Raw genomic sequence first — 13560 nt, 5'->3', positions numbered from 1 at the left:
TCTATCCAGGATCTCCTACATAGATCCCCTTCCAAGTGGTTGATAGTAGTAGCCAGGCACCATCTAGTTCTTCTGGTCTCATAGTCGTATAGGCTGCAGATCGGATGGTGTTCCAGTCACTAGGACTACTTGTTTCCATGAATTTTTGGTTTTCTTCATTCTTCTTTGCTCTGGATGAAGAGAGACCCATCATTGCATCTAGATGGCAGCTTACAAGCTTTTAAGATGCTAGTTGCTACTCGCCAAAGTAGGAGGTGGAACAATGTTTTGTGTAGTATGTTATGCCAATTGAGCTTGATGTCCCCTGCGATTATGGTCCCGAACCCACAGGTTCAACATCTCAGTCCCTCTTGGTAGCTGGCTGTGACCTAGCAGTGACTACAACCTTGCCCCTTGTCAGCTTCTGGGAATTCAGATCATACACATAAACTTATAGGACCATTGTCTGCCAACCCTATACATGTTCTTGGGTACACTCCTGCTTCATAGACATACCTAATAGTTCAGCCTGTCCACCCATCTACCCACCCATACACTCCTGTTTGCCTTCACTGACAACGCCGTACTATATGTCCAAAAGGGTTCATCTTTGTTGTCTGTACCTCCCATGTACCTCTCTATGTCTTCCTCTTCCTCAATGCCACTATATTCATTACTCACATTTGGTACATTGCCCTTCTCTTCACCCAAATCAATACTTATCTCTATCTATCTAACAGTGTTCCCTCCCCTCCCTTCCCACCCCTAGTGATCAACAAAGAAAATGTCCTTCCATAGATAAACATTAAGTTTAATATTTATTTTGCTAAATAATTTGCTTTCTTGTCTGCTCCCTACAGGATGAAAGTGAGCATATTCCCCTCCTAGTCAGTACTCTCCTGATAAGCGTCAAAGGGTAGAGGTTGGTATAAAGCCAAAAATTAATCTGCAATAGTTATCATAGTTCTTTGTCACCTGGAATACCCTTTTCTCACTGGAATGCAGTGTTTCCTATACCTACAGCTAATAAAAAGAATTTCAAGGGATTTATAGTGATGAAAAAATTGCATTAATTAAGAGTAATTGCCCAACTGATTATTGTAATTGCTGCCAATAAGTTGTATACCTGAAAATTTGAAGTGGCAAAAGTTGTGTGATAGATATATTTAAAACAATGACCAAAAGAAAAAAAGAGTAGCTGCTGAGGTTACTTATGTACAACTAAACACCTCAAGGGATTTGGTTCCTTGGTTTGGAGGTTTAGGGTCATGGTTTCATGTGACATCCCATGGTTTCATGCATCATGGCCTAATAACACATTTAGTGCTTCTGTTCTACCTCCTAGTTCACTGTATAGTGCCTGTGGTCTTACAAGCTTGCAAGCACATACAGTATTGCATTGTCAGTGAAGGCAAACATGGATATATGGGTAGATAGATGGGTGTACAGGCTGAATTATTAAGTATGTCTATGCAGGGGGAAGTGTGCCTAACACCAAGTATAGAGTTGGCAGACAGTGTTTCTACAAGTGTATTGGGATGTTCTATAAGAATTCCCAGGCATATAGCAGATCTGACAAGGGACAAGGTTGTAGTCACTTCTTGGCCACAGCCAGCTACCTAGAGGGAGTGAGTAGTTGGACCTGTGGGCTTGGGACCATAGTCATGGGGGACATTAAGCTCAACTGGCATAACATACTACACAAAACATTGTTCCACGTCCTACTACAGCGAGTAGCAACTGGGATCTTAAAAGCTTGCAAGCAGCCATCTAGATGCAACAATGGGTCTCTCCTCATCCACAGCAAGGAAGAATGAAGAAAACCAAAGATGCATGGAAACAATTAGTAGAAGCAACTGATACACCATGTGGTTCTCAGTCTATATGACTGAGACCAGAAGAACTAGATGGTGCGTGGCTACCACTGTCAACCACTCACTAGGAGGGGAAACTATGTAGGAGATCCTGGATAGAGTGGAAGAACAATGCGGAATAAAACTCAAAGTCATTTGGGAAAAAAAAGGGGGGGAACAGGTTTGCTGGTCTGACAGAGCCTGGTGCAACCACTGAGACTATGGCCCCCAGCTGCCCCTCAAGTCTGGAATTGAACCCACTCCTGTGACTTCCAGCCAAACAAAAGACAGGCATATGAGCTGAACATTTACATTAGGTAGATACACTCCTTGGAAGAACAATCATGGGAGAATAGAAGGGCTGTGCATTCCAGGGAGACAGCTCAGGGGGCAGAAGTGCATGGAGGGAAGGACACAGGGAAGAGGTAACTATGGGGAGGAAGTGGGAGGGGAGCTATTGCATTGTGGAAAATTGTATTCAATGTCATGAGACAAAGTGTATGTGAGTTGCTGTATGGAAACTGAATTTGTTCTGTAAACTTTCACCCAAATTATAGTAATAATAATAATAATAAAGCTTGCAAGCAGCCATCCATGGCACGATAATTGGTCTCTGTTCACCTGGAGCAACAGAGAGTCATGAACAGGAGGAAGATACAGAAAGCGTGGCTAATTGCCTCCATGAACAATTGCCTCCTTTGCTATGAGACCAGAAGAATTAGATGGCGCTCAGCTATCATTATTGAACATTTTGATCAAAGATTCCATAGAACAATCCTGATCAAAAGAGAGAAAATGCAGAACAGAATTTCAAATTCTCATGGACTCTAACTTTCTGGAGCCATGGAGAGTGGGTAACCCCTGAAACTATTACCCTGAGATCATCTTTAAACCTTAAACAAAAAATATTACCTGATGTCATCTTAAAACCAAACAATAGTTTAGCTTAACTAGTGAAAAAGATGTGCCTTGAGCAGTATGCTCTTTTAAGAACTATCTCTATGAAATCAAATTGACAACAGCAACTTGAAAGACTAGACAGGAACCTTAGGGGGCAGTAAGGTTATGTTGATGAGGGAGGAACAATTCAGAAAAGGAGGGTAAGAGTAGTTGCACAACTTGAAGAATTAATCAATATCATGAAATTATACATGTAGCAACTTGAAATGGTGCATGTTTTGCTATATATATACTTAATAACAACAGCAAAATAAAATTTAGAAAAAAAAAATTCAAAGTGCTTTAGGCCACACCTGATATGACACTCAATGATCCAAAGATTAATCTCCATCTGAATGGAGTGCATAAGGCCATGTTGCTAGCACATCCCTTCAAAATGACACAGAAAAAAAACTATTTTTTTTCTCATAATCTCTCATAAAAGCACAGGAGAGTCCAGGACTGCTGAGTAGGCAATAGTGCAGGTTTTTCATTTATAGGTTATTTTTACATAAAACTAAAAGGCATCATTGCATACTGGTTTAGAGCACACATTGTGAGCTAGCTAGCCTGAGTTTTAACTTGGCTCTAAAAGTCACTAGCTGTGAAGTCTCTGTGCCTCAGTTGCCTCATCTGTAAAATGGGAAAAATAATATCACCTCACTATAAAGATTAGATGAATTAACATTTATAAAGCATTTAGAACAGGGCTTAACACAAAGTGTTAATGCGTTTGATAAATGAAAACTAAAAATAAGACTGATTTTATTAGAAAAATTATAATAGATAAAAAGACATGTTAGAGTAATTAACATATTCTTGAATATGCCCCGTTTGGAGAAAGCTCATCCATGCTTACCTTGCTTGATTTAAGAACTTTAATTTGTTCTTCAAAAACGGTGTCTTTATTCTTTTCAAGAAAGCCTTCACACTGGTATTCCACCTGAAAACACACAGAAAAATCTCCATAAATAAAAAAACTTTTGAATAGGTATTATCATCAACAACAAAAATATACTCAGACTATCAATAGATTGCTCAGTGAAGTGGTATCAACAGTTTTATTCTAAGAAAGCCGTTCAGTTCCAAACAGTAAGAGTGTATGTTAACACTACAGTGAAAGTTCTCAGATATTGTTTTTCCTAAGGAACAGTAGAAGTGCTGACTAATTGTGGTCAAAAAGATTTTCCCAATTCTTGGCTAAACAGATTCCTAAGAAGTTGATTCTTTTCTCCCATGCTTGCCAAAGAGAGCGCCTCCGAAGCTGATTCTATGTGTCTCCTGTTCTAGTTCAGCATGTAGCAGGTGTAAGTCTCCTTCTGTGAGAGAGGAGATTAAGCAGGAGAGAGGATCAGGAGGAAGAGATGGCTCTCTGGCCGGGAGAACACTGAAGAGCAATAAGGGTTAGGGAAATAGTGTATGATGGGTAAAGTGGGACTATTCAAGAATGGTTTATTCTATGCCTGCTGCCAAAACTCCAGGAGCTTCAGCCATTTGTCACTTAAGGGGCTCCAGAGCCAATACCACACAGGTCTGGTTATTCAAGGTTTCCAGCTGGGATGAAAGCAACCTTGGAAAGCCCTCACCCTGAAGGGGACCTTGGGAACCTTACCCAAATGTCTACCTTATAAATTAGTCCTATGGATACTGATTTGTTAAGTAGATTATTGAGACTGTGAAGCAGCAAACTTGCCTTATTAGGAGGGACTCAGAAAATCAATCACAGAGGGTGACACAAGGCCACAAGGTCTGAAACCCTTAGGGTCAAATACAGTTTCAAATTATGAATTTTTCAGAAATTTAGAGATGTAGTATGTACACATACCATTTTGTAATACCTCCAGCAGAGCCTGAGACAGCAATCTGTAATCGAATCATTAGTATATCTACACTGAAATGTGTAGAAGTAAGTACCTTAAGTGAAGCCAATAAAGACTACAAATAGCCTCACGTTATTAAGTATGGTCAGAGATCAGGATTAACCACAAAAGGAGTTAAAAAAGACTTGGTTTTCAGAGCTTGCTGGATTGTAGAATAATACAAAGAGCATTGTAGACCCACATTTTATTCATAATATAATTCAATTTAAGTTAAAAAAAAAAAAAAAAAAGAAAACCAACAAGCCAATACTAATGACTGCTTTTTCTGTAAAGTCCAAAAGAATGCAGCATCAGCAAAACAAACAAACATACTTCTTGACTATTGATCTTTTTTTTATCTTATTTAACTTAAGTATTCTAAAAGTAAAAAAGAAATAATAAAGCTTCCTTACTTTGTCAGCAAAATGTTGGATGATAAAGGCTTTATTTGATAAACGGGGCTTTTCAAAGAGTGCACATTTGTTCAAATGTGTGTTGTACAACTTTTGGGCCCAAGTGTCATCTGTACCTTTAGGCATCTACATTCAGGGGGGAAAGAAAACAAGGCAAATGTTGTTATGAGACTCTGCTGATGCATCAGCCACCAAGAGACCATTTTTTGGTTTTATCTAACAGTTTTTATATTCAACTTAATTACCCTCATTCCTTCTTCATTTCTCTTTTAAGGCCAAAACCAATTAGTAATGAAGAGCATGACTAAGACCTTTCCACAGGTGAACCAGCCCAAACTTTGTATTGTTCTGCGTATAGCAGGCATCATCAAATAAGTGTTTGATTTGCTTTTAAAATAACAATAACAACAACAACAACAAAATGCCACACACATTAAAGATGAACTATCATAGCTATCATTTATTTTTTTTAATTTGTTAAATAACAGTCACATTTCCACATAATGAAATATTTATACAAGTCTGAAACATAAAATGGAGAACAGTTGCTTTTTTGCCTTTGCCATTTCTCCTAACTTGATTGTTTCTTCCTGTCTTTAAAAGCTTATACATAAATGGTGTCATTTCATATATTCACTGCATTTTTTCCTTCTTCTTAATAATGGTATTGTCTGCTTTATGGACCCCAGCTTGTTTCTGGTTTTTGTTATTATGAAAACTGCAACAGTGACTTATATGTATATATACCTTAGATACTTTTGCAAGTACATTATAGGGTGGAATTGCTGGAGCAAAATACATACATATTTATGATTTTGATAAATATTATCAAATTGCCTCTAAAATATAATGTGCTGAGTCATGTTCTTCATCAAGAGCATATGTGCAATATTCATAAACGCATTATCAAATTTAAACTCGCCAATCTGATAGGTAAAAGTGCTATCCCTTTTTCGTTTTGATTTGTATTTTCTTAATATCAAGGAAGACTGAGCAATTTTTCATTACATATATTCTAAATGTAATAGGACATCTGGATGCTTAGGAGAATAAATCTGTGGTAAGCTGTAATTAACTAAAAGCTAAAAAGAAGCAAAGAGAAAAAGATAAGTTATTTGCCTAAAATCTCTCAGCCGGTCAGTGATAAAGTTGGAGATCCAGTATTTTTTCCAACATGCTACATCTTCAAATATTAAAGTTACAACTCCATGCCTATCTTACATATCAGTAATAAATAAGAACTAACCAATTTCAAAATTACAGATATTTAGAACTACAACTCAAAATATCTTTCATATAATTTCTTGCATGTCTTTAAATACATTCTCTCACTGAACAATATTATAGTAAATATAAGCATGTTGATAACAAATGTGATTTAACAAAATAGCAACAAAAGTAGCTAAAATTGGTAGTAGTTGTATTTAATGCAAATTTTTCACATAACTTAAAATCAGCTGGAAAGAAAAGGAAAATTTTCCATGTTTCATTGGTAATTAGAATCTTCAAATCTTCGGGGTCTAGCAACTCTTCAGAACACAAGTTAGCGGTCTTCGTTTAATGCCAAAATAGAACTTCATGATTTATTAATGAATCACTGCTTAAATCTACTTGCCTTCTCACCTTGATTATCAGTAATTTGATAGACCTAAGTATCCCAGAAATCATTACTTACCTTACATTCCTCATCCAGCAAATCTAGAATGCCCAGTTTAGATTCAATAAGATTTATACAAGGCTGATTATCATAAAAATCTATGAGTGTCCATGGAATCTGTTCCTTCATATATTCCTCTTGTTCTAATTTGAAGACATGCTAAAACAAAAAAGAAAATCAGGCATTTTGGGGTCATATTCATGAAAATGTTAGTCAAGAAACAGCATTTATATAGAACCTTCTTAGAGGATACCAACATAATTTGAGGTAATCCATGCCTTCCAGCAACAACAATCTTGTGGAGAACAGTCCAAGCAGACAAATGAAAACCACAGACAGTTAAACCTCAGCTGTGTAGGATTCTTGGTGGACAAGTAAAGCTAGGTAAGTGAACGTTTCAAATAGCTGATAAATATAGCAGGTCTTTTTGATTTTTTGATGTGTATAGCCAAAAATGTATTATGTAATTTTGGCTTCTTAAGTTATTGCACAGCTAAAACATGGGAAACAGGAATGTCTTAGTGGATCTTGAGTTACGATGCCCTTCTCACTGCTGAACTGTGCTGAGCTATACTCTCACAAGCACAACAACTTAATGGATTGTGGTGCTAAAGTCCAAGTGCCTTAGAATTAGATGACAATCTGCCTTTTATCTGTGCCTTGATTATTCTCCAGTCAGGGTATCGCAGCTAACTTTTCTAGTCTGCAAACAGCTGCCACCACTATCAATCCATTGGTATTTTTGCTAAATGTTTCAGTCACCATCATCTCAATTGCTTCTGATCTCCATCACTCATTTAAGCAAAAATATGTATTGGCTGTCTACTATGTGCCAGTCACTGTGTGTAGTCAACAGCACAGACATTTGACTCTACCACTGTGGAGTTAAGAAACAAGTGGGAGATAAAGACAGAAATCAAATAGTTACAAGGAACATAATGATAAACCATAAAGATGGTAACAATGGAAAATATGGAAGCATATGGCAAGAGTCCTGATCTAGTTTGGAGAAGAGGTGGTCAGAAAAGTCTTTCCTGTAGGACTGTGTGACCTAAGCTTAGAAGATGAAAAGGAGCTAAGTCAGTCAAGGAGGGGAAAGGCATTCCAACCCCGGCTGTAGCTCCTACTTCAGGCTGCCCCAGCCAATGCTGCTGACACCACATCTAGTTTCTACAGATACTAATGATGACTATTTTTTCTTCGGGGATTTCTGCTTTCCTTTGCTTGCCTCTTTTCTCCCCTTTGTTCTCTCACATATGCTGCTATTTTTCTGATGAGGCCAGTCTTTTGTCACTATAACCAGAGCCCACACATTTATGTAGGACCTAAGTATCATGTAACTTTGGTGCCACCAAGGTCTAGAAGATTTCAGAGAGGTACCTCTTCTCATTCTCTTGGACCTTTCCCACTTCGTTCTACACTTACTGTAATGCCACTCTTGGCTCATTTGCAGTGCTAACAATCTAACCAGCTGCAATAAGATTTAGTCAAAAAGTGGTCATGCATATAAATATTTATTTCATACTAATTAGAGAGCAAATTTCTTCTGTTCTTTTGATTAATGAGACAGCAAATAGGGTGTCATGTGTCAGCAGGATGCTCTGACTGATGGCACCAATATTTTCTAAAACCATGAGCTCTGTCCATTTTCATTTCATTAATTTATATTCCATCTCCACATTGACAAGAGAAGCACTACTCTAGACTTTATTGCTTGTTTCTCAGCCACATCTCCATGTATAGCATGAAAAAATCCATGAAGCCTCAAAAATTTTGGATATCAATTGTCAAAGAGTGAATGTGGGCATGAGCTTCAATAAGGCAAGAAACCTTGGTCAATACAATAATGCCTCCAAGCACCAAACATGTAAAGCACAGTTTATTATGTTTATTATGCCCACTGCTCCCACTATAGCCACAGCTGAGGGAACAACCCTAGGCAGCCATGTCTTTACTCTGAGACCCCATGTTCTCAGTCATAGCTGACTGAACCATGTGTGAGTACCCCAGGACACACTGCTGAAAAAAATGAACTGGGTTAATCAAATTGTCTTTTTCAAGCATCTGAATTCAGAAACAATGAAAGAATGAGACAATGAGTAGTGGGTACTGAAGCTTAAAGAAGCAAAGATGAATGCAAGCTAAGCAAGTCAAGAGAATGAGGGGTTACCTTGCCAACCACTGCTCTGTTCATAGGAAGTTTGAAGTGAATGAGGCAGCAGAAACTTTAAGGAAGCAGAAACCCTGCTGTAGAGAAAATATATGCAGAAAAGAAGGAAAGAATATGCCATTTGATAGTGAAGAGGGAGTGAAGAAGTCATGCAGGGAGAAGCTAAGATGCAGTGTGTGTGTGGGGGGGTGTTTATGTACATGTATGTCTGTCTGTAACAAAAAACAAGTGGACAGAGACAGAAAGAGGGAAAGAGAAACAAGGAGAGAGAGAGAGAAAAACACACTCACAGAGACATGAGGCTCTTGAGAAAGAAACAAACCAGCCACTAAGATGGCTTTGGTTTCTTACACTTCCAGTCATCTTGTTCCAAAATCTACTGGGGGAGAGCTGAAAGCTGTGGCACCGATTAAAGAATTGAGAAACTCATTAAAACCCTGAGAGATGATAGTGCTCCATTTAAGTCTGAGTGATAGGTTTTTACTAATGTTCTGATACAGAGATGAAAAAATATGCCAATCAGATTATATGGAAACAGTCATAAGCCTGAAGTGTCAAGACCACTCCTATATTATTCCACTGTGCTATTATTCCAGTTTAATTTACTACATGCAGATGGTTTAAATCTTTATCAAAATAAGAAATACGTATTTTTTTTAATCAAACAGTCTAAAAGGTTTGATAATGGTGAGTAACAATCCCTTGTTCCACCCCTTTCCAACCCTAATCCTGCTCTACAGGCAGCCATTTTTTATTTTCTTATCCATTTCTTCTCATATTTATCCAAATATGTATAAAGAATATGCTTATCAGCTACTATTTTATTTATCAATTTGAAATATCAACTTGAAATATCTATTGATTACCTACTAAGTTAAATGAGGCTAAACTCACATATACCACTTATCGTCCCTTACCATCCTCTCACTATTACTAATTTTAGATGCTCTTGTTTTTTTTTGTTTTACTTTTGTAACTTAAACCAATATTTTTAAACTTGCATTCTCATTCTATCAACTATAGACCATACCATTTGACTCTCTGTTTGTAAGATGAGGATATGAAGGGTTCTTCTGCCTTTAACTCTCTTCCACCTATCCTCCAGTTCCTGTGGGTACCTCATTTTTAGGTCCTCTTTCATTAATACTAATAACCACCTCTAGCTTGTGTTTAGAGTCCTGTCTGGCATTTGGTGAGCACTTTACATATCCCAGCTCAACCAGGTGCAATAGGTACTATCATTGTCCCCACTTTACAGATGAGGAAGCTAAAGTTCAGGGAAGTCAATTAACTTGTCCAAGGTCCCTTGGGTACTCAATGCAGACTGGGATTCCAACCCAGGCAGTTCAACTTCTGAGGTGTGTGATCTTCATTGATACTCCCTGCTGTCTCTCATTTTTAAGTACTATCAAATCCCCCAACACCACAGTAATCATCAAAGATATTTGATATTACTCTTTTACAAGATAATTAATGCACTGCCATCAAGTTGGATCCGACTCATAACGGCCCCTCCTTGGCTTTCCAAGGCAGTAACACTACGGAAGTAGATTGCCCAACCTTCCTTCTGAGGAGTGGCTGGTGGGTTTGAACTGTCAGCCTTCTGGTTAGCAGTCAAATGCCTTTGGCACTACACTACCAGAGCTCCCAAACCAGAGCCACTCACAAACTATTCCCACTTACACTGGCTCTTTTCTCTTGAAAAGAGAGTATGTAAAAGGTCAGATTTTCATTTCTGACACTTTGCTAACAAAGCAAGTAAGAGTTAAGAAAATTACAACTGCACATCTCATTAGTCTCAGGAAGAACAAAGCAAAGGACATTCCTGGGTTCAAAGTTTCATATTCCTTTCTCTACTGCTTCCCTCACTTAATTTACTTGAACCAAATTTTCATTATTCTCAGACAGCAATCTAAGAGTCATCTTGAATCCTACCTGGACCACAAAACATTTCTTCTAATGTTGCATCATTTATTAATCATCAATTCCTCAGCAGTTTAGCTGTTCTCAACCCTAGATAGTAATTATAATTCAAGATTTCATTTTAGGTTGGAATTAGAAATACCATTTGACCCAGCCATCCCATTACTAGGTATATACCCTGAAGAAGTGAGAGCCATGACAACAACAGATATATGCACACCCATGTTCATCGCAGCATTATTTACAATAGCCAAAAGATGGAAACAACCTAGATGTCCATCAACTGAGGAATGGATAATCAAACTATGGTACATACACACAATGGAATACTATGCAACGCTAAAGAATAATGTAGAATCTGCAAAACACCACATAACGTGGATGAACTTGGAGGACATTATGCTGAGTGACACAAAGGACAAATATTGTATTAGTCCGTTATTGTAAAAGTTAAGGAAAGGTTTATCTATTGAAGGAAATTTTCTTTGTTGGTTAGCAGGGGTGGGAGGGAAGGGGAGGGAATGCTGTTAGATAGATAGAGATAAATATTGATTTGGGTGAAGAGAAGGGCAATGTACCAAATGTGAGTGACTAATATGGCAGCACTGAGGATGAGAAAGACATAGAGAGGTACATGGGAAGTACAGACAACAAATATGAACCCTTTTGCATATACAGTATTGAGTTGTCAGTGAAGGCAAACATGGGTATATGGACGGATAGATAGGTGGACAGGCTAAACAATTAGGTATGTCTAAATGGGGAGTGTATCCAAGATCATATATAGGGTTGGCAGACAATGGTCCTATAAGTTTATGTGAATGATCAGAATTCCCAGGTGGATAGTAGAGCTGACAAGGGGCAAGGTTGTGGTCACTGCTTGGTCACAGCCAGCTACCCAGAGCGACCGAGTAGTTGATCCTGAGGGCTTGGGACCATAGTCGCAGGGGACATCAAGCTCAATTGGCATAACATACTATACAAAACATTGTTCCACCTACTACTTTGGCGAGTAGCGACTGGGACCTTAAAAGCTAGCAAGCTGCCATCTAGATGCAACAATGGATCTCGCCTCATCAAGAAGAAAGAAGAAAACCAAAATTAATGGAAACAATCAGTCCTAGCAACTGGTACACCATGCGATCTGCAACCTATACAACTATGAGACCAGAAGAACTAGATGGCGCCCAGCTACCACTGTCATCCACTTGGAAGATCCTACATAGAGAGGGAGAACAATGTGGAACAAAACTCAAAATCATTTGGAGGCAAAAAAAAAAAAAAAAAAAAAGAAGGTGGGGACCAGGTTTGCTGGTCCAATAGAGCCGGAACCACTGAGACTATGGCCCCCAGCTGCCCTTCAGGTCTGGAATTGAAGCCACACCTGTGGTTTCCAGCCAAACAAAGTATAGGCATGTGAGTTAAACATTTACCTCAAGTAGACACACGCCCTGGAGAGAACAATCATGGGAGAAGTAAGGGCTGCTTATGCACAGGGAGACTGAGCTCAGGTGGCAGGAGAGTATGGAGGGATGGACACTGGGAAGAGGTAACTATGGGGAGGAAGTGGGAGGGGAGCTGTTGCATTGTGGTAAATTGTGGTCAATGACATGAGACAAAGTATATGTGAACTGTTGTATGAAAAGTGAATTTGCTCTGTAAATCTTCACCCAAATCAAAATAAAATTAAAAAAAAAAAAAAAGATTTCATTTTAGGAACCAGGCTTTAAACTCAGTCTAGGGCTTTAAGATGATACTTTACAGCATAATTATTATTCAAGGAAGAAAATTCTTACCATATTGAATTGCTGCTGTAGTTTTTCATTTGCATAATTTATACAAAACTGTTCAAAACTATTTATCTCAAATGTTTCAAATCTGTAAAATCAAAAATAGTATGAGGAGAGAAAAAGAAAGAAACAGTTTTTAAAATATATTCAAAATGCATACATGAGAAGGAAAGAAATGGGAAATTCACCAACACTATGAAACTTTCTTTCCATCTCAGTGAAGACAAACAAAAGTTTATAAGTCAGTAACATGGAATATGTACCTCACAGCTGAGCACCAGCCAAGCTGCGGGAAGATTTGTTTAAAGGTTCCAGTATACAACACTACCAGTTTCTGGGGGCTCACTCATCCCCAAGTAGGTAACAAGAATTCTAATAAAAGCATTAAAACCTAAAAAAACAAAAAACAAAACAACCCAAAACCTATGGCTATCGGTTTGATTTTCACTCATAGCAACCCTACAGGACAGGGTAGAAATGCCCCAAAGGATTTCCAAGACTGGAAATTTTACAGAAGTAGATTGTCTCATCTCTCTCCCACAGAGCAGCTGATGGGTTCAAATCATGGGCCTTTTAGTAAGCATCCAAATGCCTTAACCACCACATCACCAAAGCTGCTAATAAATCATTGCTCTTGTCAAATTATAGACTCATAGTTCTACATGCACACAAAATGGAAATAGGATTAAGGATCTCATTGGTGTTTTCTGAAAGCTGCAGAAAAATTAGGCTTCAGAAAAGAAACATTAGGTATGAAATAAGCACAAATGTACAGAAAGGGCTTTAAAACTTAAAGAAGTATACTCAGAAAAAGCAAATAAAATTAGAATTTTAGAAATTCAGTGATAATTTCCCATGAGTCTGAAAACCAATCACTTCCACCCACTAGCTTACTAAATTAGCACTGTATTCTAGTTTAACTTTAAACAGCATACAATTATATCACCATCATCAAGGTACTCTTAAATTGTCATAGG

General features: G+C 38.0%; 1 protein-coding gene across 1 annotated transcript in view; it reads right to left on the bottom strand.

The window, feature by feature from the left end:
- Positions 1-13560, bottom strand: part of MYO5A (myosin VA) — a 194827-nt gene that overhangs the window by 100231 nt on the left and 81036 nt on the right. Inside the window, exons 11-14 of the mRNA XM_042783688.1 lie at positions 12590-12671; positions 6719-6859; positions 5044-5169; positions 3631-3714 (exon numbers count right to left, since the gene is read on the bottom strand). Coding sequence (XP_042639622.1) covers positions 3631-3714; positions 5044-5169; positions 6719-6859; positions 12590-12671 — 433 coding nt within the window. The remainder of the gene's footprint in view (positions 1-3630; positions 3715-5043; positions 5170-6718; positions 6860-12589; positions 12672-13560) is intronic.

Source organism: Orycteropus afer, unplaced genomic scaffold, assembly GCF_000298275.1.
Source record: "Orycteropus afer afer isolate SDZICR_OR568_19922 unplaced genomic scaffold, OryAfe1.0 scaffold00026, whole genome shotgun sequence".
In the NCBI taxonomy this organism is placed as follows: Eukaryota; Metazoa; Chordata; class Mammalia; order Tubulidentata; family Orycteropodidae; genus Orycteropus; species Orycteropus afer.
This window is presented reverse-complemented; position numbering and strand designations above follow the sequence as displayed.